Source organism: Poecilia reticulata, chromosome 23 (genome assembly GCF_904066995.2).
Source record: "Poecilia reticulata chromosome 23, P_reticulata-male-v2, whole genome shotgun sequence".
NCBI classification, from domain to species: Eukaryota; Metazoa; Chordata; class Actinopteri; order Cyprinodontiformes; family Poeciliidae; genus Poecilia; species Poecilia reticulata.
In genome coordinates this window covers 5,463,374-5,486,097 of record NC_088852.1, presented here as the reverse complement: position 1 = coordinate 5,486,097, position 22,724 = coordinate 5,463,374, and the positions used below count along the sequence as shown (strand labels likewise).

Below are 22,724 nucleotides of genomic sequence, written 5' to 3'. Positions count from 1 at the left end.
TACAATATTCAGATGGAAAAAGGCTCAAATACTTAATTTCACGCTGTGTTTGCAGGATCATTTAGGGTGAAATAATCCTACAGGAAGACAGATTGATTCTGATATAAAATGATTTTAAAAAAACTCTTAAGTTGTTGCTCATAATCCTTGAGCGTTACCTGTGAGAGGTGAGCCAGGTGAGCGAGGCGAGTCCGAAGAGTCGGATGGTCGATCCAGAGACAAAGAGGAAGCTGAAAGAGGAGCGATGACTTCCAGTTCATCAAACATCTGAGACTGACTGCAGCTGATCTCAGAACAGCCTGACGCTGCAGAGGAACCTGCAAACACACAGCGTGGGACATGAATGGCGACTCAACTCTTACTCTCAATTTCTGCTACATATGATGAAGGGGGCTGCACAGTGGCGCTGTTGCCTTGCAGCAAGAAGGTTCTGGGTTCGATTCCCAGCCCCGGGTCTTTCTGCATGGAGTTTGCATGTTCTCCCTGTGCATGGTGGGTTTTCTCCGGGTACTCCGGTTTCCTTCCACTGTTAGGTTAATTGGTCTGTCTAAATTGTCCCTAGGTGTGAGTGTGTGTGTGCATGGTTGTGTGTCCTGTGTGTCTCTGTGTTGCCCTGCGACAGACTGGCGACCTGTCCAGGGTGACCCCGCCTCTCGCCCGGAACGTTCACTGGAGAGGCACCAGCAACCCTCCCGACCCCAATAAGGGACAAGGGTGTAAAGAAAATGGATGGATGGATGATGAAGAAGGTTATATTACCAAGTATGTTAGGCCTAGTTTCTAATGCAAACATCTTATTTCCCGTGAAAGAAGGCAAAACTAACATACAAGTAACTTTTCAGAAAATTATAAAACCTTTTATTACAGTAAATAATTCCTTAATATTGATGAAAAAGTACAGGTTCCACTGGCAGGTTATTTCACTTATAACATGGAAAAACACTTTGTTATAAGTGAAATAATTTTGTACTTTTTAAAAATCAATATCAAGAAATACGTTACTTAAAACAAACTCAAATATCTTGCTAAAAGTTGCCTTTAAGTTTCAACTAAGTTATTTGCACAAGAAGCTAGCCCAAACGTACTTGGTAAGAGTTTATGTGTACAAGCATCAACTTTTATGACCTTCATCGGTGCTTGTTCATAGTTGCTACAAGAATATAATTTTATTTAGCACAAATTGAGAGAGTAAGAGCAGAATCACAATCAAGTGTACTGAGATATTTACAGTAAAAACTAGACAAAAAGACACCTGGTAAGATTTTGTGTTTTTGACGTATTCTGTAAAAAGGAGATTTCTTAGAAATCTTATCAACTCTTAATAAAAAAAATAATAATAATTAGAGAGAGGTAGGAATTAAGCTAAATGAATGGCAAATCAGCTACTTAACACAACCATAAAGTCAGAAGCGTAACTGTTCCTTAAGAATGAAAATACCCCCACGGTAACGGCTGTGTAAGAAAATCAGCCTCATAACTTTACACCTGAGTCAAAGGAAAAAATTTCACGCTATTCTCTGCCTGTCTGGTTTTGAAATCGGAGGATTAGTTGGTCAAACAGTCACTGCAAGGCATGTGTTGTGTTGCAGTGAAAAGGACCTGTTGGGGCTTTTCATACATTAGATATGCAGAACAGCTTTCTCCTTACAAAAGGATAATATATACACGGTTTCTAAAAGGAAAGGCGAACCGCGCTCCAACAGGAAGTGGAGTATGCGAACGGCGTTGCTCTCGAGCGACTTGCCGCTCCACTCGGACAGACAATGGAAGGACTTGACTTGACACTTCAAAGCATATTGCTGTTGTCAACTGAGCTGTCAGTCTCAGGCGACGAGGGTTGAACTGAGTTTTTCGGGGAGGTTAAGGGGGTTGGTTGGAAGGACAACGCCTCTTCTATTCGCCGGGCTGAAAGGGCCTGAGAGAAGAGGCCGGGCCATGCCAGGACAGAACCCTGGTTTATTGTTGGAGAAAGTCAAACTCTGGATTTGGTGTTGAAAACGGGGCAGCTTGGGGTCGGGATAAGACTTTCTGAGAAAAACTCAACAGAAGACGTGTTGCTTTTCAAGGACGCTATAAAACAAAATAAATTCTGATTACCTTGGACACCTAACCCATAAAAACCCCCACAATCAATATTTTATTTTCTTATTAAAGGGGACCTATTAAGCAAAATTTTGCCTGGTTTTGTACTTTCGTTTGAGTCTCTACTGTTTCAATAACAGTCCAAAGGCTTAAAAAAAACACCCAGATGTTTTCTGTTGTCTGGAAAATGAGCCATTTCAAAAGCCTCCAGAATGTATCACAAATCAGGATACACTCCCCATGGACCTTACCAAGCTCCGCCCAGAAACGCCCCTCGAAAGTCCCACGTGACTTCATGTCTCACATTAACCTCCTCGCAGAGCTTAGCTTCTATGGGATTTTTCGTTTCGACTGACTCTGCAGAGTATTTCTGAGTTGATTAGTTTAGCATTTCTGCCGGATTTTCACAAAATATCAGCCACGACAATGGACAAGGGAACCAACAAGTTCATGTCATCTTTTTTGGACGACATCAAGATGTTTTAGCCACACGATGCCTCTAACATTGTGCGAGTTGCAGCTAAATGCTACCAGTCGATGAGGAAAACAGCAGATCCTCAGACCCTCAGCATAAATATAGCTATGGACAAGATCACTGATGCCTATTGTTCTTGCAAGGCTGGGTAAGTTGGACATTCATGGCTTTGAGGGTTTGAATGTGCCTAGGACTTGTACACAGTACTTGGTGCTAGCGTGGCTAACATGATTACAGTTTAGTAAAAGCTAGCGTGGCTAACACGATTACAGTTTAGTAAAAAGCCTTTTCAAGTGAAATAAAATCTTTAATTATGTCAGATACGGTACACATTGCATATTGATTTGTTCAGCTAGCGTAAGACTAACACACAGGCTTCAGCATGTAGAAGTTGTATCGGTACTGCCATTATGCTGTACTTGGCTAAAAGGTTTTCATAATGGATGTGTTTCTTATTGACTATTTTTTTTCATTCACTAAACACAAAGAAAGCAAAGCAATAATACTTACGCCAGCAGACACTTTGTTCTTATTGATCCTACGACGGTTGAGCTGCAAATGCGGTCGTGTACAAGCATTAATCCAAGCAAGGCTTTCCGTTTCAGATTTTGGAAATCTCTGAATTTTAATTCCACAAACATGATCAGGATACCTGACATCGCCTGTACAGATACCCCACTGACGGAAAACCATTTTTTTTCGAGTCCTGACGCAAAAACTTTCTGTCGGTCTGGTAGTCCACAATGTACATTAGCGTGAGTTTGTGAGCCAGTAACCCACGTGATAGCTGCGCTGTGACGTAAAATGGGCATTAGCCAATGAAAGACTGGCCCTGTGGTAAGGTCCATTACCTAGCAACCACAGCCTGTTATCTAGCAACCACAAGTGTTTTGTTGTCGACTTTCCATCCAGAAAGCACTTGAACACATTTTGGTTGTGCAGGAGGCTCTACTTCTGCTTTTCAAAGATGTACAGTTGTATAATTGCACATCTGTTTGCAGCCTGTTTGATTGCTTAGTCACAATGGGCTGTTACCTAGCAACCCCGGCAGTTAAGAGCCCATTGAAAACCTCATAGTTATTTCACCAAATATTGATTCCTGAACTCTTCCCGAGTTAAAACAATAGTATTGTTGTTTCTAAATGAGTATGAATTTGTTTTCTTTGCATTATTAGAGGTATGAAAGCACTGCATCTTTTTCATTATTTTGATCATTTCTCATTTTCTGCAAATAAATACAAAATGTTTGCTTGGAATTTCAGAGACATGTTGTCAGTAGTTCATGGAATAACATAATGTTCATTTTACTAAAACATATACCTATAAAGAGAAGTAAAATTAGAGAAACCTGATAATTGTGCAGTGTTTTTTTAAAGACAGGGTTTTATTTTAACAATATTTTAGATGTGAAGTTTGTCAAAATTAGTTATTTTATTCTTTGAATTAATTTTGTTTAGTCAACAAGTTGTAAGACATTTGTTGGAGTTGTAAGTTCTGTTAAGCTGCTCTTGGCAGTTGGTTACCATAGCAACCAGCAACAGACAGCTCCTCCCCCTTTTTTCTGTTGCCGACGGTAACCGTGGAATGTTCTAGAATCAGCTCTGTTTTCTTTACAAATACATCTTAATTTATATTTTGGACAAACTTAATCATATACAGTGTTTCATGAGTAATTTTGCTATGTTTTGAACTGTTATTATTAATGTTGTCCATTTTAGCTATGTTTAATTTCACAACTGCTAACTGGGAGTTATTACTTTGTAGTTTGTTTAGGGTTAATGTGTGCAGGCAGAAGCTGCTGGATTGATGCTAACCACCAACTTGATTTCCTCTCCTGTTGTAATAAAAACAGTGAACCTGAGTTTGTGTTGTGAAGTCAACCTACTGGATCTGAGATGAACATAGAAGAGCAACACATTAAAGGATGGACAAATGAAAAACGGATAAACAGATGGCAATATGATTTGCATCCAAACACTCCGTTGAAATTATGATTTTTCAAACTGATGACTGTAATTTGATCCTTTGTGCAGCAGCTGTTAAAACCGATGTTTAAACTGCAAATAAACTTTGAGCTTCACACGCTGCGAGCTCTCTGAACTCCACTTGCCTCCATCTGCAGAGAAATAAATGAACTGGTGACACTCGCTCTGTGTCTGCTGTGAAGAGAACAGCGTGCTGCGATGCAGCGCGGCCCCCCTGCAGTACAGCGCCACACAGAGAACAGTAGACGTCTCTGACAGAAAGGAGAAAATCCCCACACAATTTCCACATTGTTTGCTTTCTTTCATAAAGTTCCTGGAGAAGTCAGATGTCATTGGCCCAGTCCTTTATCCCCATTGGGAACGGTAAATTAGCAGCCGCAGGAAAGCCACCGAGGCATTTCATTGTGGCGGTTCGGCTCAGCGATGTGCAGCGGTCAGTGTGGATTTATGACCGTCGGCAACACGTCTCCCTCTCAGGGATTAGAGAATAGAGAAAGCATCGGGGGAACCAAAGCTGAGCAGGAGAAACTCCTGACTTCAACTGTTGGGGCCTCACGCCTTTAAACAACAATAAAAAATCAAATGGTACCAGCTTTTCATCTTTTCTGTCCCTGACATGCCGGAAAAAGAAAAGCAGTGTTTTGTTTTTTTTACAGAGGATTCATTATGAATTCAGGCTTTGACGTTCAAGCTCATCTTTTACCTCTCTTTGGGGAGATGGGAGGCAGCACAGGCCAGCGCTGTGAATCCAGCCGGGATGGAGGAGGAGACAGGCTCAGCTTTGGTCCTGATCCAGAACGTGGAGCCAACCTGAGCTCATTCAGCTCTTTATCAGGAGATAAACTGGTGACATCCTCCTTCGATGTCTCCTGGTCGATGTTTTCTGTAACTTCTGTCGTCTGTTTGATGCTTTGAGGTTTATCCGATGTAGATTTAGCTACTGGTGCAGGATTAGGTGAGCGCGGTTGGTGAAATTCAGACGTTTTCTCAGGGAGCGAAGATGTAGATCTATAAGTGCTTTTCTTCGATGGTTGTTTCAAGGTTGGTTCTGTTGGAGAGGAAGAGGCCAGTGGTGACTGGACCACTGGAGGAAGATCCGATGTGGAGGAACCGACGCTCGTCTCAGGACGGGAGTCCAGAAAATCTGCTGCAAATCAAGCAGAAAAATGTTTAAGAGAAGTTTCTCAAACTTCAAAATTAAGAAGAACAAAATGGTAAAGTATTACGGCCATGCAAAGAACATTTTTAAAAATAAATAAACCCATGATATAATGACAATATTATGACTTTATTATATAAGTATTTTTGTCTAGTTTCTAGTGAAAATATCTTAGTCCACTTGAAATGAAAGAAAACTTATGGAAGTAAACATTTCAGCAAGATATAGGAGCTTGTTTTAGTCAATAATTCCTTAATTTTGATTTAAAAAGTTCTAGTTCAATTAGGAGATTATTTCACTTACATCAAGACATTTTCCCCATGTTATAAGTAACCAGGCAGGCATTTATCAGAACAACAAAACAGCATTAGCATAGCAATGCTAATGCAACTGCATGTTTTATGTAGTTGCACAAAGTTACAAAAACTTTACGTAGATTTTGTAAAACTATATAAAATATGAAGATACTATCATTCAAAACGACCAGGCATGGATTTATCAGAATCCACAATGAGCATTAGCATTAGGCTCAAAGATGTGACGCCCATTTTTTTTGTCCGGCTCTACTTTTTACAGTTAAAAAGAGGTTTAAACTCATAAAAAGAAACCATAAATATGTAATATATCTCCCCCATTAACACCTTCTTTAACCTTTCAAAACCTGTTCTTTTTTGGTCATTTTTGGGGTCTTTGAAGGGTCAAAATGTCATGCAGTGCGACTGTCCAAACTCAATTACTGTTGCAAAAATGTCTTTAAAATTACATTAAATCTGTTCAAATATATTTTATTTCCTGTTTGGCATGAATTTCAAAGTCTTTTCTTCATCCTGTACAAATTTTCAAAGCATTTTTAGTTATAATTCCATTACAACATTTAAACAAACTTTGTCCGAAAATGTCATTTTACAAAATATCATGTGGTGCGACCAACAAAAAATTCAGATTTTTGGACTTAAATTTTGAAATCCAGTAAAAAACAGGTTGAATCATCCAACAGTCTGACAAGAATCACTGGATACAGCAAACAGGTTTATTTTTCTTAAATTTCAGAAAAAGTGTCACGTTTAGCAGTAGGTATGTAGTTGCCATATTTGGGTGTCATTTGGTACGACCACCAAAAAACTATTAATATTTAAATATACCTACTATTTTCTGTTTTGATTATAAATATTATATTTGCCTTGTGTTTGAAGCTAGGTTGTTTTTTTAAGGAAGCAAATTATTTGTATTTTGATAATGACCGAACATGAAAATATCATTTGGTGCAACCGTTGTAATGATACATTTATGTGTTTGAAAAGGAGTTTCTGTGCTTTTATTTTTGATTTCAAGACTCAAATGCAAAAGCAATACTTTGTATTATTATTTCCAGAATATGTTTTTGTACAGTTGTATTATTGTTTTGCATTGTATTGTATGATAAAAATATAACGGAACATTTAACATTACGGGAATAATTATAGCATATATTTTGTCATTTATTGTTTTTATCCATTTTACTAGATCCCACTGTCATCAAACTGAGCTATGATGAAGTACCATATGTGACCCAGGTACTTCAAGATGTGAGAGAAGAAGTCCAAGTCGGCACCATGCGACAGTATGATGACAAGAAGTTGGTCACATGGTCACCAGAACCTGAACCAGCAAAACCTCAGAGTTCCAAATTGAACAGCCAAGACTGGGCAAAGTTCACAAATGCCTGGTTCTAAAAATTGTTTGAAAATAAGCATTTTCCTTTGTTCACTTGGGCATTTAAGTACCCAGGAGTAGAGGTGTGCTGATCAATCGGCCACCGATGGTCCCACCGGTCAGATTGATCTGATAAAAATATAACGGAACATTTAACATTACGGGAATTTTACAGTGGGTTCTAGTAAAATTGATCACATGGTGTCATTTATACCTAAAGGGAAAAATTAACTGTCAATCCACGAGATCAGTTTTGGCAATTGGTAGTGATCGGCCCTCACTGATCAGAATCAGCAGGAAAAAACTCAATCGGAGCGTCTCTACCCAGGAGTAGCATGATGGTTTTTAAGTTAATAAAATTTTTCGATTTTGAAACCATTACTTATTATATGGTTCTGTTTAAAATAGTTAAACTGAATTATTATATTTTCATTAATGCACTTACATTTGGGAGATTGAAAATGTCTTTCCAGTTTTTTAAAATTATGAAATTAAAGCAATCTCCTGTACATTCTGATTTTATGAGGGATATGTTGGAAATGTTTACTACAAAGTTGATTACTGCATTAATTTTTAGGCTAATTAAATTGGTGTGTTCCATTTGTGTTGTTATTTTTGTAATGTACTGTAACTGAATGCAATTCCATTTTCATGTATTAAAAGGATTTTGACCTGTTTCCTGGCCTACATTTATTGTATAAATCATTTGGTGCGACCATAAATCATTTGGTGCGACCGATTAAAAATGTACATTTATTGAATTCAAAATAGAATATCTAGTGTCTGGAGCATAAATATTAACCACTAATACAGTGTCCTTAAGTGACTGGTATTTATTTATTATTTTAACACATTTTGATAAAATGGTGAAGAAAAATAGCGGTCAAATCAATTATAAATGGAATTTCACAGGTTTTTTGAGGGGAAAACTGTCATAATTGCCAGAAAAATAAAAAGAAATTTTAAAAATGTGTTTCTAAACACCTTAAATAAATGGAAACTTATAAAACAAATGTTTAGTACATCATGGAAAATACCATATTTTTAGATAAATCACGGTCGCACCAAATGACATTTTTTAGGACCACAGCCAAATCATATTGATAAAAAACCCTTGAAAAGGTCTAATTTGAATGTGAAAATATCATTTCTGTATGCCCAACATTTCAAATATTCTAGTAATTGCAATGGATATAAATATTTTTGACATTTTTAATTTAGCTTGGTGGAAATCCTTATACGTCAATGACCCATTAGCATACTGATAGACTCCAACTGAACAAACTGGAAGATGGATGACTTAAAATGCTAATGCTCATTTAGCTCATTTATTTATGTACGGTAGTTTTAAAACTAACTACATAAATAAATGACGATACTATAATTCATCAGAGCCCAAAATGAGCATTAGCTACATAAAACTACATGTTTTATATTAAACTACATAAAACAGAAGGATACCATCATTCAAAATAACCCATTATGGATAAATCAGAATCCAAAATGAGCATTAGCTACATAAAACTACATGTTTTATATTAAACTACATAAAACAGAAGGATACCATCATTCAAAATAACCCATTATGGATAAATCAGAATCCAAAATGAGCATTAGCATTAGCATACTGATCGCCCGTGAAGGTTTACCAGCAGTGCGATCGCTCAGGATGCTGCTCCTGCCACTGAAGAGGTCGGTGCTCCGACTGAACAAACTGGAAGATGGACGACTTAAATGCGAAAGAGAGTCTAACGAGAGTGATGTAGGCGATGGTAACCATGACGATCCAGAAGGCTTCGGGCTAAGATCGCAGTCCGGCTCCTGTGGATCTGACTCAAACACAGTTTCCCTTTCAGGAACAACGTTTTCTTCAAGCTGAGGGGGAACACGAGGAGGAGCAGGAGATGGATGTATTTCAGGATTTGGAATAATGCTGGAGTTGCTTTCTGGTGTTTTGGGGTCGAGGTGCGGCGAGTCGGGTTGGAGAGGAGTGGGACCAAAGCTAGATGGAGATACAGCTGGAGTTGGAGGGATTTGGAGACGAGGAAGAACAGCAACGTATTGTCTTCTCTTGATCAAATCAACACTTTGATCGCCGCTCTGTCCTCCACCAGAGTTGGAATTACCTTTAAACACATTTGAGGGAAAATATGTAAATAAAAACAGTTGAAAGAAGCAAAGCAGAGCCACTGGTTGTGATATTCAGCCTTGTTCATTCACACTTTTCCCCAGTTGGGCAGGACACACTTTGTTTCCCTGCTGAGTGGGCCGGCCTGCTAACAAAAGCAGAGAAAAATTCGCCCCACTGCAGCAGCTGCCACTTTCCCAACTCCATATTCACCAGAGTAATCAGAACTGAGGGCGGCAGACTGCGCAGACATTAAAACTTTAAGAAACTTTGCTTTTCCAGACTCAGTCTTTTCAAGGCTTGAATATTTATACCTTTCATTTACATTTTTGGCAAACTATAACTTGACATCAAGTATGAGGCAGCAGTCACTTAAATCCAACGTTTCTGGTCAATTTTGAGAAAAAACCACAGTAAGAATAAGAAAAAATGTGAGGATTTGTTGATTTTGTGTATTTGTGAAAAACTGGAGGGATTTATTGATGTAACTGGAGTCTAGAGGGCCACATAAAAAGCTACGACGGGCCAGATTTGGACCCCGGGCCTTGAGTTTGACACACGTGATACACAGTATAGATTAACCGCAAGAGGAGAGATGCATTGTATCTACTTATAGCTCACAGTGTAATTCCCCAAAAAGATGGTAAAATAAAATAAAAATATAACAACATAAAAGGAGCCATTATTATTGGGGGAACTTTGTTTTCTAGATGTTTAGACTCCAAATTACATCAATAAGTCATAAAAGTTTTTCACAAAATTCAAACAAAAACATTTTGATTTTACTGCAAATCTTTCTCAAAATTGGCCCAAAACATTGAGTTTAAGTGACAGCTGCCTCAATCTTACTTGATGCCTAGTTATAGTCCGTGAAATGGCGAACGAGAAAAAGTCACATTGGTGCAAATATATATGCAAAAAAATTCTTTAAAATATTTCTAACTTAGCATCACAAAATATGTCATTTTGATTACAAAAACGTTCACAAAATCCTGTTGGGACAGCTATTTATTGATATTTTAGCCGCTTGGTGGGTTTTATTAAATCCTGGCACAACCGGCCCTTTAAGAACATTGAGGTTTTTGATATGGCCCAAAATGAAACGGAGTTTGACAACCCTGCACTAAATGGTTTTTAGCAGAAAACTAAAAAAGAAGCAATGACATGACATGAATTTTGACCCATTCCTCTTTATTTTTATACTCTTTAACTTTAAATCCATGCAGCTCCACCCATTTCCTCACAACCTTCCTAACTTTTTGTGGGGATTCAGACAGTCTCCTCTTGTTCAACGCGGTGAAGGCCACATTTCTGCACTCCTTTCTCCAATACCCTGCCATTGCCATCTGTTGTGCTCACACACACACAGCTGAATGTGAACCGGTGTGTGTACTAATGTGCATATGAATGACATGTGTCAGAGTGCAAAGCCATGGCATTGGGCGCAGCACGTTTCTTTAGGGAGGAGGGTCAAGGATGATTGTGAGGGAGCCAGCCACCATATGGCAGAATAATTAGTGTTGGACCTCGGAGCGGAGAAATGCGCCCTCCCTCCGCTGCACACACACACATTTTCACACAGGAAAGCAGCATCCGACTGGGGAGCTAAGGTGTGAAAATACCTTCACATCTGAAAGGAGCGGCAGAAAACTGATTTCAATAGAGAGACAGAGAGAGAGGGAGAGAGGGGTCCACCAGGAGGGCGGCGCTGTGGGGACATCCTGCCTGATTTAAACTTTAAACTAGAACCAAAAGCAGGGATTAAGATCCAGTGACGGGCTTGGTGGCCTCCGTGTTGACTGCTCAGATGAGAACAAAAGGAGTGAGAGGCTGCTGGTGTAAAAGCGCCAGATGGTTTAATCAACTTACCCTGAAGAAAGTCAGTGTGTGAGGCAGGAGGAAGGTTAAAACTCTGCATCTTCCCCTCAGGCGGAAGCTGCTGCTGCTGGTTGTTGTTGTTGAGGTAACAAGGAGGGTGGAAGTCCTCAGGACGAGCCTTCATGTGGGACAGAAACCGAGGACACACAGCTGGGGGACGACGAACCCGCTCATAATGGACCTGCGGCTGAAATGCAAACATTTTATAATAAATAAAATTTAAAATAAAATGGTTTTCTTATTATTCTCAATTATTTAAGCACCTAGAAATTAAATTGTATTAAAAAAACTAAGAATAACCTCATGAATATATCTATAAAATGCATTTATTACCACTGCTACTCATAATCCACTTCGTCTTTTCCCATTTTAATTGGGCAATTTTGGTTTGAAGCTTTTTTTATTTACTGAAATTTCCTTTAAAAAAAATACTAGTTAGGAAACAACTCTATTCTGGGAGAAACTACAGTAATTAAATAAAAATAGCACCAAAAAAGTTAAAACAGAAAAAATAGTAAAAACAAAGAATAACCTTCTTATAAAATGCATTTAAAACCACTTTTATGCATAATCCTAGTCTTTTCTTATCTTCATTGGATAATTGTACATTGAGATTTTTTTATTTACTGCAGTGTATATTTTTTTTACCATTTAGAAAATAACATGATTTTAGAAAAACTACAGCAATCACATAAAAATAGCAATTTTAATAGGAACATTTTGGACAATTTTGTTTGGAACTTTTTTATTTACATTGTAATGTCATTCAAAAAAAATTGCTATTTAGAAAATAACATGATTGTGATAATACAATCATGTTGCTATTAAACACAAAATAGCAACAAAAAAAAGTTAAAACTGGAAAAATAGCAAAAATAAGAAAAGGAATAAATGCATGTATACATTTTAAAATACTACTGCATTTATTACCACTGTTATTTATAATCCACCTTGTCTTTCCTATTTTAATTAGATTTTTGGACAATTTTGGTTTGACATTTTAAGTATTTATTGAAAAGTAAAGTAAAAAACTTTATACAAAACATAATGATTATAAAAAGTTTGACAAAAGTTATTAAAAAAAAAAAAGTTCAAAGTAAAACTGTATTAAATAACCAAAACATTTATTATTTTAATTCATGAAAAAAATACAAAATAACTTTTGGAATTCAAAGCAATAAATAATTAAAATAAATTAATAAAAGCATAATATTCAAAACAAAGATAACTCATTACCATCTGGGGGTGCAGTTCTTCACTTACAGTATTTTATAACATTACTTGTCACCGCTGCCCCCTTGTGTTGATATAAGTAATTACTTTAAAAACAAGTTCTCCTCAAAGAAAACCTGCCTCCTCTAAAAGTAAAAAAAGAAGCAGAAAATTATTTTCCAGGTGATAAAACTTCAGAGAATCTTCCAGGGAAATAAAAGCAGGTAAATAAAACCATGTGGACACCAACCAGTGAAAACCAGTTTGTCCCAAATCTGTGGTGCCAGTGACTCATTCAGAGAGCAAACAGTCGTAATAAATGGCCTACTGGCTTTTATTTGTCTTGGATTTAAGCTTCATCTAAAACAAAGCTCAGCTCCACTCACTTTTTAAAAAAAGAAAATGTTTCAGCGGAAAGGAGGAGCAGAGGAAGGAGGGATGCCGTCTGCCTGACACAGCGAGGATCAGCTCTTAAATCCCTCCGCCATGTTCTTCTTCAGAGGCTTTAAAGATTTGCATTCTTGTGATGTAAAGAGGGAGAAGTAACGAGCGAACAAGGGACGCTCCTGTCCACGCTCTTCGTTCCCCCCGCCTCCTCCTCATCCTCATCACTCAGGACGATCAGGATGAAGGAGGTTTGAGGCCAGATGTGAGCAGCTGGGTTTCTGCACAGCAGGCTGAGCATCATTTTCTACTAAATGTACAAAAGTTTAATCAGGAAACATGGAAAGTGTGATTTTTATTAGACATTCCTATTATTATTGGTTATTGGATGTATAACTTAAAAACTGTAAAACAAGATAGTAATAGAGAGAGATAAAGAAATGGAGAGATACGGATAGAAAGATAGAGAGGGAGAGAGAGATAGAGACAAAGATAGATAAAGAAATAGAAAAAGATTGTGACCTAGAGATACACAGAGAAAGAGGGATAGGTAGAAATAGAGAGAATAAATAGACAGAGAGAGAGAGAGAGATGGATAGAGAGAAAGAGATGGATAGAGAGAGAGAGATAAATGGATGGATAAGTGGAAGAATGAACAGAAAAAGGGACAGATTGATGCATGGTTAGATGGATGGATGACAGACGACTGTTTAATTATTGTGAAGGGTGGATGAAAACAGATAAATGAACAAATGATGGATAAACGGATGGATGAGAGACTGTATGTTGTATTTACCCAGAATGCCTTGTGCTGTACTCCACTTCCTGTTTTTGGAGCGGTTTCCGGTCCGCTTGATGTTCACATGTGCATTCAAAGCACATCAGTTCACCAATATCTAGACTTCTAGGTGGACCAGAGTTCTGTTGCGCGTTCACACCTCCCACAATGAACTGGACCTTCTGGGCAAACGAACTGGAGTTGACGGAAGTGAACCAAACAGGACTGGAGTGAATCCACCTTTCAACATGAAACCAGTCTGACTGGTGCGTCTTGACGTTTGTCGTTGGTGTTTCTTAATGTTATTAAAGGTTTCCAGGAGCTTCTGGGACTCTCATTGTCTTTCTATTGAAAGTAGAAAGTTTCTGCGAGTGCTAAGCTGCATCTGAGCCTGGCTTCTGACACGAGCTGATAATCAGATTTACCCCCCTGAATCCGCCGGACTCCACAATGCTCCCCACTGTCGTCAGCCCCCACATTGCCTCTCGTCAGCGGCCCCCCTCGGTCCCTGCAGCAAAGCCAATTACACCCCACAGAAACACAAATCTCCATGTTTTAAAAAGTCTCTCTTTTTCAGGGGTTTAACCTTGTTAGGCCGTAAGCCTGGCTTTCTTGTGCATCAGCTCTGTGAAGAATTCTCTGTCCCTGCAGTCTCTGGGACATAGACACACTTCTGTCTTTGCTCATAGCCGTCCGCCTGTCAGAGGGTTCACTCGGAGGCAGCGTAATTAAGTGTGTGCATGCGTGTGTGTGTGTCTGCTTATCGATGCTTATGTGTTTTGGAGGTGGGTGGATGGTTGAGGAGGGGGGCTGCACACGCAAGGCAGACCATCTGGGACCCGGACTAACTAATAGACTTCCTACATTCATCGAGCAGCGCCACTTGTGCGTCTCAATCAGGGAGCTGTTGAGCACAAACAGGCCCGTAATGACATTAGCCAGTTCTGGCTGTGTGAGGACAGCGTGTGGGCTGCCTGACGCCAGGAGGTCAGCCCGTTTCCTGGGGGCCTGCGAGGGCCCAGAGGAGCCCACTCCGCGGTAATGGGTGTCTGCAGAAAGTGCGGTCCAATGTACTGTCACTGCTGGAAATGCCTTCCTCTGGGAGAGCCTCTAATTCACTTAGCTGTGACTTCTTAGCAAATCTGCTGACTACCGTGTCATCAGAGTCGAACCCTTAAAGCTGTTTTCTCTGCTGTGCAGATTGATTTGGGGGAAGTTTGGAAAAACTTGGAATTTTACTTAAAGTCAGGGGTGAAAGTAGGGGGGTACGGAGGGTACTGCGTACCCCTAAAAGATTTAGCGGGGGTACGCAGTACCTGCAAGATAGAGGAGCGGCTGTCTGCTGTAAAAAAATCAGTGGGTTCACTGTGCAGCGCGAGTGCGCCCACTAATCAGCCGTGACTGATTAGTTTTTCAAGAACAATCTAAAACACGACTTAATCAGTTAATAAATAATTTTTTTCCCATTTCATATTGTTTCTGAACTCTTCGTGCTTTGCTAGAGCAGCAGTGCAATACGTCGATCGCGGAAGGTTTTGAGTCGATCTTGGCATTAGGTGACAAACTGAACGCCGCCAGGACACTGAGACCAGCACGTCCTCTGGACCGCTTAAAACTTTCATCCATCCATCCATTTTCTTACACCCTTGTCCCCCGGGGGATCGGGAGGGGTTCTGGTGCCTATCTCTAGCTAGCGTACCGGGCAAGAGGCGGGTTCACCCTGGACAGGTCGCCAGTCTGTCGCAGGGCAACACAGAGACACACAGGACACACAACCTTGCACACACACACACACTCACACCTAGAGACAATTTGGAGAGACCAATTAACCTGACAGTCATGTTTTTGGACTGTGGGAGGAAACCGGAGTACCCGGAGAAAACCCACGCATGCACAGGGAGAACATGCAAACTCCATGTAGAAAGCTTAAAACGTTCATAACTTTATTAAAGAACAACAATAAAAAAAATCAACAAAACATGTTCAAATTAATGACCCAAAAACTATAATAATCTCAATGATTATTGTTTCAACAAGGTGTTGCGCAATTCTGTGCGTTTCGGTTCCATTACCAAAATAACTAGCAGAGCAGGAGTTTAAAATGAGCTACTCAACCGGCGCTGTGTTCATGAGAGGTTTATTAATGATCGCAAAAATAAATATCAAGCCAGCAAACCTGATATCGTAACGGACTGAACGTTACGTTTTTAACGTAATCTCTGGTCGGCTTGTGGAGCGCAGGCGGTTGCCATGGCAACGGGTGTGCTTAAATGACAGAGAGACGGAGAGTAAAAAGGTGCGAGTGGTTTAGAGTTGATCACCTGTTCGGGTTGTTTTACCTTTGTCTTGGCGCATCACAACCGCTGTAATTTCTGAACATTCAATAAATGACAAACTTGGACTAATTACCTCGTTCTTTGTGAATATACGTCATTTGCAACAAACATCAAACACGGTAAATATGTTTCATTAAGTATTTAACAAACAAATGGCTTCTACCGCGATAATTGTGTGAAATTAAATGAATTGTAGAATATAAAAAAATATTTTGGTGCTGTTGGGCACAGTCTGAGAGGCTTTTCCTTTATCAAACAAATGGTTTTTTTTGCCTCTTATTTAGTGGAAATATTGATGTTGATTAGATTTTCTCCAAAATGATAAAAAATTTTCAACCTTTATAGCTCCACTGTTGAAAATGAGGCTCTAACATTCACAAATGAAATTGAAATAAAATCCAGTCCAACACCTTGTTTGAGGTGATTCCTCTGGAACCTGTTGGAGGAAAAATATCCCAACTTCAGAAGATGAGCTTTAACCTAACAGAGCTCTGTGGTTCCTCCTATCAGTATGAGAGTCAGGGTGAGGAGGCGCCATGTTAGGAAGAGAAGTGGAAGCTGCAGGATCTCCAGAGCAAACAGGTCATGATGCTGCCTACTGATTATCCCTCTGTCTGGACACAGGATCAATAGAACCAGTTTAAAAGCTAAAATGAATGGTTATATGCCAGACATGGAAAACTGGGACGCACTCCATGCCATGATGTTCAGGATTTAGGTCTCATGGCATCTCAAGGTGTCAACATTACAGCCAGTGGGCTGAAGGAGGAAATACAGCTTTATTTTGTAGCAATTCAGGAGCTACCATCATATATATATATATATATATATGTCTATTTTATTTTTTCTTTTGTCATAGTACCTCCAAGAATTTTAAACTACTTTCACCCCTGCTTAAAGTATGGAAAAATAAAAACATGGAAATTATTTGTATTTCAGACTTCATGAAGTAAACATTTAAAGGTTCAATTTGACTACATCGAAAATAAATCTGAGAATAAGTTAATGTTTTTTTCTCTACATATTTATATGTAGAGAAAATATTTATATTTTATCTGAATGTTTATAAAAAATATTTCCTGAGAAATAGTTTCTCGGAAATATTTAGAGAAAATATTTAAAATAATAATATTTTCTCTAATAGAACAAAATATTATGTTTTCTCAAAAATATTTAGAAAAACAGTTTTGAGAAAATATTAATGTATCTAGAGAAAATGTTAAAAATATTAATATTTTCTCAAATATTATAATTAGGCTGTTAATTTAACAAACTAAACTTGGTAATATAATAAGTTTAGATTCTTTAACCTAACCTTGGTAGGTTTTATTTTAAAGAAAACAAAACCTTGTTAGAGACAATATTTTTATTTTCTCTAAATAAAAATATTATTGTTATATTTAAAAAATATAACAGTAAATGTTGTTTTGAGAACTACAATTCTCTAAATAATAAAAGTTGTTCAAGAACGTCCAAATATCGTGGCTAGCTAATAAATCTTTACTGTTCAGTGCAGTTAAAAAAAATATTAAGATGAATTAAATGGAGGCTCTTCCTCATGTGCAGAAAATTTAAAGAAAGAAAGCGATGTCAAAGTTGTTTCCATTCAGCGAATTTATTTTTGTAATTTTATTGTTAATGGAAACACAGCTATTGTAAGTTGTGCTGAAAACCCAGATTTCAGGGTTCGGATTCAGTGTTTAGCTCTTTAAAGGATAATTTGGGGAGACAAACCTGCTGCTAAGGGTTAAATTTGCGAACTTCTGCAATGTTTGCGTATTCCGACTTGCATTGCTTCTCCCTGAAGGATTTCAGCTGCCAAAGCAGGTTGCTGGGTGAAAAGCCTCTCGTTGGCCTCCTCCATGTTTAGACATCGACGCCATCCTGGCAGAAGTTGTGTCGCTGTATGACAGGAGCAGCTTTACAGTCACAATGCTCCTCCTGATTTATGAGGTACAGCTGGATCGCAGCAAAGCGGCAGAATGTCAGATAACGGGGCTGGAGGAGATCCTGAATGCAGAAAGCAGTTCAGGATGTAAATGAGGCTGGAAGAGCAAGCGGGCCACTTTGTCTGACCACTTTGTTTGCAGAACCAGAAGCCGAGACAGGAAGGCGGCCCACGCGGCTCTGATGTAACCATGGAAACGTCGCTGTTAATGATGGCGCAGCCACTCCCAGCCTCCTTTTAGCAAATGGAAGAGGTGGAGACTGGGAGTTTGAGTCTGTGTGTGTGTGTGTGTGTGTGTGTGTGTGTGTGTGTGTGTGTGTGTGTGTGTGTGTGTGTGTGTGTGTGTACTTGGTTAGCCACCATATTTAGAACCATTTCTGGTGTATTTACTAAACTAATGGAGGCCCAGTCCTAATGCGGCTGTAAAGGGTCAGGGGTCACATGTGAATTAGGTTTTGGTTAAGGTTGATGTTAGAAATAGTCTGGACCAGCACATAAATATTATAACATGGCTTTAACAAATTTTGATAATTATTGAGACATTATGTAATATATTTTATTAAATTGGGAAGGATTAAATAAGTGTTCACTTCTTCCTACTTTTTTACAAACAGAATAGTGATAAATAAATTATCTTGTTCTTGGTTATTTATGCACATGTTTTCTCTGTTCTACCGATTGCTTGTTTTCTTGTTTCTTTGGGTTTGCTTTTTGTTTTTTTTAAAAAACCTGTTTGAAACGGTTGGAAACTGAAAATAATGTGATAAATTACAGCTGGAAAAGGGGTATGATTATATAAGTTATACTTCTTCATACTCCTTTTCAGACTCATAATCACCAATGTGATGTGTCTTCAAGAAATGTATTATGTACTTTGTGTTTGTTCTACACTGCCGGTGAAAGGTTTGTCTGAAATAAATTACTAAATTACAAATTACAAATAAATGTAATAGTTAAGGTTAGGAAAATGTCTGGGTTATTGAGAGTAACTGAATCAAAACGTTTTTTCAATAAATATATTTAAATAAAGAGCATAAATTTAAGGATGCAAACAGGATTTTCTTAAGTAAAATCTTAAAAAATCTTAACATCAAATACAAATTTGTTTCACAGTATTTGTCATCATTCAGCTCAGGTTATCAACAAAAAGACACCAGGGATCTTTTACAAATCATTTTCTGAGTTTATAATTGAAGGTAAACTATAAACTGCTTTTTGTCGCTATGTTGATACAATTTGCTATGTTGTTGTTATTACAGAATAGGTGAACTTACAGTGTGGTGGCAGCCGCCTCTATCCCACAGAATGGCCTTAGTGACAAAAGAGATGTACATCGGTCTCTGAAAAGGAGGAAGAAAAAGACCAAATGAGAATAGAGCAACAGAGAGACAGTGATTTCAAGACGTTGTCATTATTTTTTTGTAGTATTACAAAAAGCAAACATTAAAGGTGACCTATTATTCTTCCGTGAACAGGTTAGAAGAAGTCGATGGGTCTTACAAAACATGTTCATTAAATTTTTTGTACAAAATCATTCTTAGATGATGAGATTTCAGCCTATTCAGTTCTGTCTATGTTGAGCTCCTTTTGAAATGAGCTGTTTTAGGATGCTTTGTCACTTTAAATTCAAGTAAGCTGCTGCTGGCCCCGCCCCCAGACTCAAGAAAGTGTTGCAACTCAAGAAAGCAGCAAGTGGTTTCTGTTTGGTGAGTCAACAACAAAACACTTGTCTTTTACAGCAGTCATTGTACAAACCTGCTAGAGCTCTGCTTGGGTTGCTAGGCAACGGTCAGAACTCTGCTGGGGTTGCTAGGTAATGGGCTAGCTTCACTGGGGTTGTGCCTGCCGATTTGTGACGTTACATTCCAATGGTTTTTGAAATGGCTCACTTTCCAGACACCAAAAAACTTTAATAGCCAAAAAAAATGTCTAGATGTTTTTTAAGTGCTTTTAAATGCAGCTAAGACCCAAATGGAAGAACAAAACGGTGTAAAATGTGAATTTTGCTTAATAGGTCCCCTTTAAACAGCATAAATATGAGCATCTAATATCTTCTAGATAAAGATTGTTCAACGGCTTGACGTTGCTGGTGTTTCACTACTAAACCAACATTTTGAGACATTTTGAAATGTGTTCCTTTACATCTAATGGTTGAATTTTAAGTTATAAAATACAAGTGGGACTACTCTCCCAGTCGGTCCTTTCCAACATCTGCTACCTGTCTTTACTCAACGTCTTCAGGACAGTACAGTGGTGATGCGACCGGTGCGGCCTGTGGAGCTGGACGCAGTGCGTTAACTCATCCATCAAGATGGACACATACCAAAAACTCATCCATCTCTCTTTGCAGCTCATAGAAGCTGAGTCAGCTCAAGTTGATCCACTGCAGGGAGCAACAGAGCAGATCCTCCCTGAACTCACCCGTCATTCATGGGCCGTAACCCCGAAACAGAGATGGTGACAGGGGGCAAGAGGAGGTCACAAGGTGGAGGACAATAAGACTTTATTGGTGTTTACTCTGAAGCGTGGATCTCTTGTCCGCTGAGGACAGAAAACCTGCAAGTCCAACAAATGAGGACTAGAGGGCAGCGTCAGGTCTGACCATGTCTGATTGTGTGGTGGCTTTAATGTATGATTTGTTAAATTATGGCACCAGTGTCACAGACTATTCTGTCCCATTTAATTAGCGACAAAGTAATAATGACAGACAGCAAAAAGCCGAAGTGAATTGGAGGATAAATAAAAATTTTTCACATTTTTTACCATATTTTGACGGCTCCCAATCAGCCGGTAACAAATAAAGTAATAAAGTATATTTAGGCATTTTGCCAGCAGCAGCCTAATCCCACTTGGTTTTATAAATAAAAAGTTGTAGGTCTACAATACTGTCCATGCATGTTCATATTGCATGTTTTAATGTTCTGTACAAGGAAAAAAAGAAAGCCAAACTGAAGGAGAAAGAAAAACTTCAGAATGTTTGAAAAACTTAAAACCACTTAAAATTAAAATGAATAGAAGAAATGTATTTAGACATTCAACGTTACCAGAACCATAAAAAAAAAAGGTTTTTATGGTTCTAGTATCTTAAATTTGAATGTTTATTGGATATTTTTCTCTCTAACCAAAGAAAACAGTCCAGGCATGGATTTGGACACTTTACGGTTGTTTCTGAGCAATTTCTGAAAGAGTCGAGGCTGCAAGTCAACCCACCACTCCTCTGAAGGGTTACCTGAGTAAAGTAATCAGATTACTCAGGTAACGAAGAAAGTATGGGGTTACATTTCCACAAAAATTTGAGTACTGTAAAATTAACCGCAAGCAAACTAGGATTGTAAGCACAAATAAATAGTATTTTATAAGGTGGAGTAATTAGAAACGCAGCTCAACAGAAGAAAAACTTGATTTTCTTAAAATATAGTAGAACAGGTTTAAATATTTAACAAAATTCATCAATAAAAGATAGTTGTATTTCATTAAATTTTTGGTTATTCAATAGGTATGGAGTAAAAAGAGTGAAACAAAATGACCCGCTTTCATTTGAATACATTTTATTTGATGGAATATGAAGAATAAAAGGTTTATTGCTTATTCAGATTGTGCATCATTTTTTGTAAAGTAATGAATTACTTTTAAAGATGATTAGGTTGTAACTGGATTACTGTCGTGTGGAAGTAATTAGTAACTAATTACTATTTCCAAGATGACACAGATGGTCACTGCAACCAGATCGCTGTGGGATTTTTGGGAGAAAACAGACTGGGATCACTGTCAAGTGATGCTTTTCAACTTTCCATTTACTTGAAAAAGCATAAAAACACAAATTTTTAAATCAAAACACAAAGTTAAAGGTTTTGCCTCATCAGCTCAATCACAGCTGCATTAATTGATGGAGTTGCTCTGCCTCTGATGTCCTCATCTGACCCATCATCTCCAACAGGAGACACAATCCCACAGAGAGTTCACCTAAAGTGATTGCTGCTCCTTTTTTCCTGCTCAATCCAGATGATGAGATTAGGGAGATTCCTGGCAGATGGGGTTTCCACCGTGCATGTGTTGACAGGATGCATCCCCACTTTTAAGACTTCACCTCGATCTGGGGAACGCAGAGGAGGCTCCTCAGGAAGCTACTGGTTTAAGCCGGCAGCAGAGGGGAAATATGGTCAAATATGGCCGCCCTTATCAATAATGAGTAGGTGGGAAAGGAGCAGATCAAATTACCAATTTAGAAGTAATCACCAAAGTGGTTGCTGGGTCTGTGTTATCCACTCTGCTTTGTCCTCTGTGGTGATTCTGCCATCTGTCCCGTCTTTCTCAGGGGAGTCCTTCCTTTTTCTCCTGAGCGCCACACTGGATGTTTTATTAACTCCGTTTCACCTGATTACACCCTGCCTGGGAGTCGGCGCACATTAATAGGCATTTAATCAATGTTTAATTAAGGTAGCAGGCATGAAACACCGAGCTGAAACACTGAGCTGAGGTCAGATGTAAGGACGCACAATAAGTGCATGATTCAAACTTTATGAGCAACTTTCTGCTTAGTGGATATATTATTGAACTGAAATCTGTCTTAAAAAGCAAAGACTTTACATTTTCATGTGTATTCCCCTAGAAACTGTAGATTTTATGTGATCGCAAACAGACTTCAGAAGAACATGGACGTCTCACAG

The 22,724-nt window shown here is 38.5% G+C and overlaps 1 protein-coding gene across 8 annotated transcripts in view; it reads right to left on the bottom strand.

Moving 5' to 3' along the window:
• The window catches only part of LOC103459394 (uncharacterized), an 81,445-nt gene that overhangs the window by 33,240 nt on the left and 25,481 nt on the right, over nucleotides 1-22,724 (bottom strand). For 6 of the 8 annotated variants that reach the window (XM_008400907.3, XM_081603876.1, XM_017302922.2 and 3 more), the window contains 5 exons: nucleotides 19,332-19,397; nucleotides 11,391-11,586; nucleotides 9,043-9,519; nucleotides 5,246-5,689; nucleotides 159-317 (listed from right to left, as the gene is read on the bottom strand). In XM_008400907.3, the coding sequence (XP_008399129.2) occupies nucleotides 159-317; nucleotides 5,246-5,689; nucleotides 9,043-9,519; nucleotides 11,391-11,586; nucleotides 19,332-19,397 (1,342 nt within the window). The remainder of the gene's footprint in view (nucleotides 1-158; nucleotides 318-5,245; nucleotides 5,690-9,042; nucleotides 9,520-11,390; nucleotides 11,587-19,331; nucleotides 19,398-22,724) is intronic. The other 2 variants (XM_081603879.1, XM_081603881.1) reach the window with 2 other exon arrangements.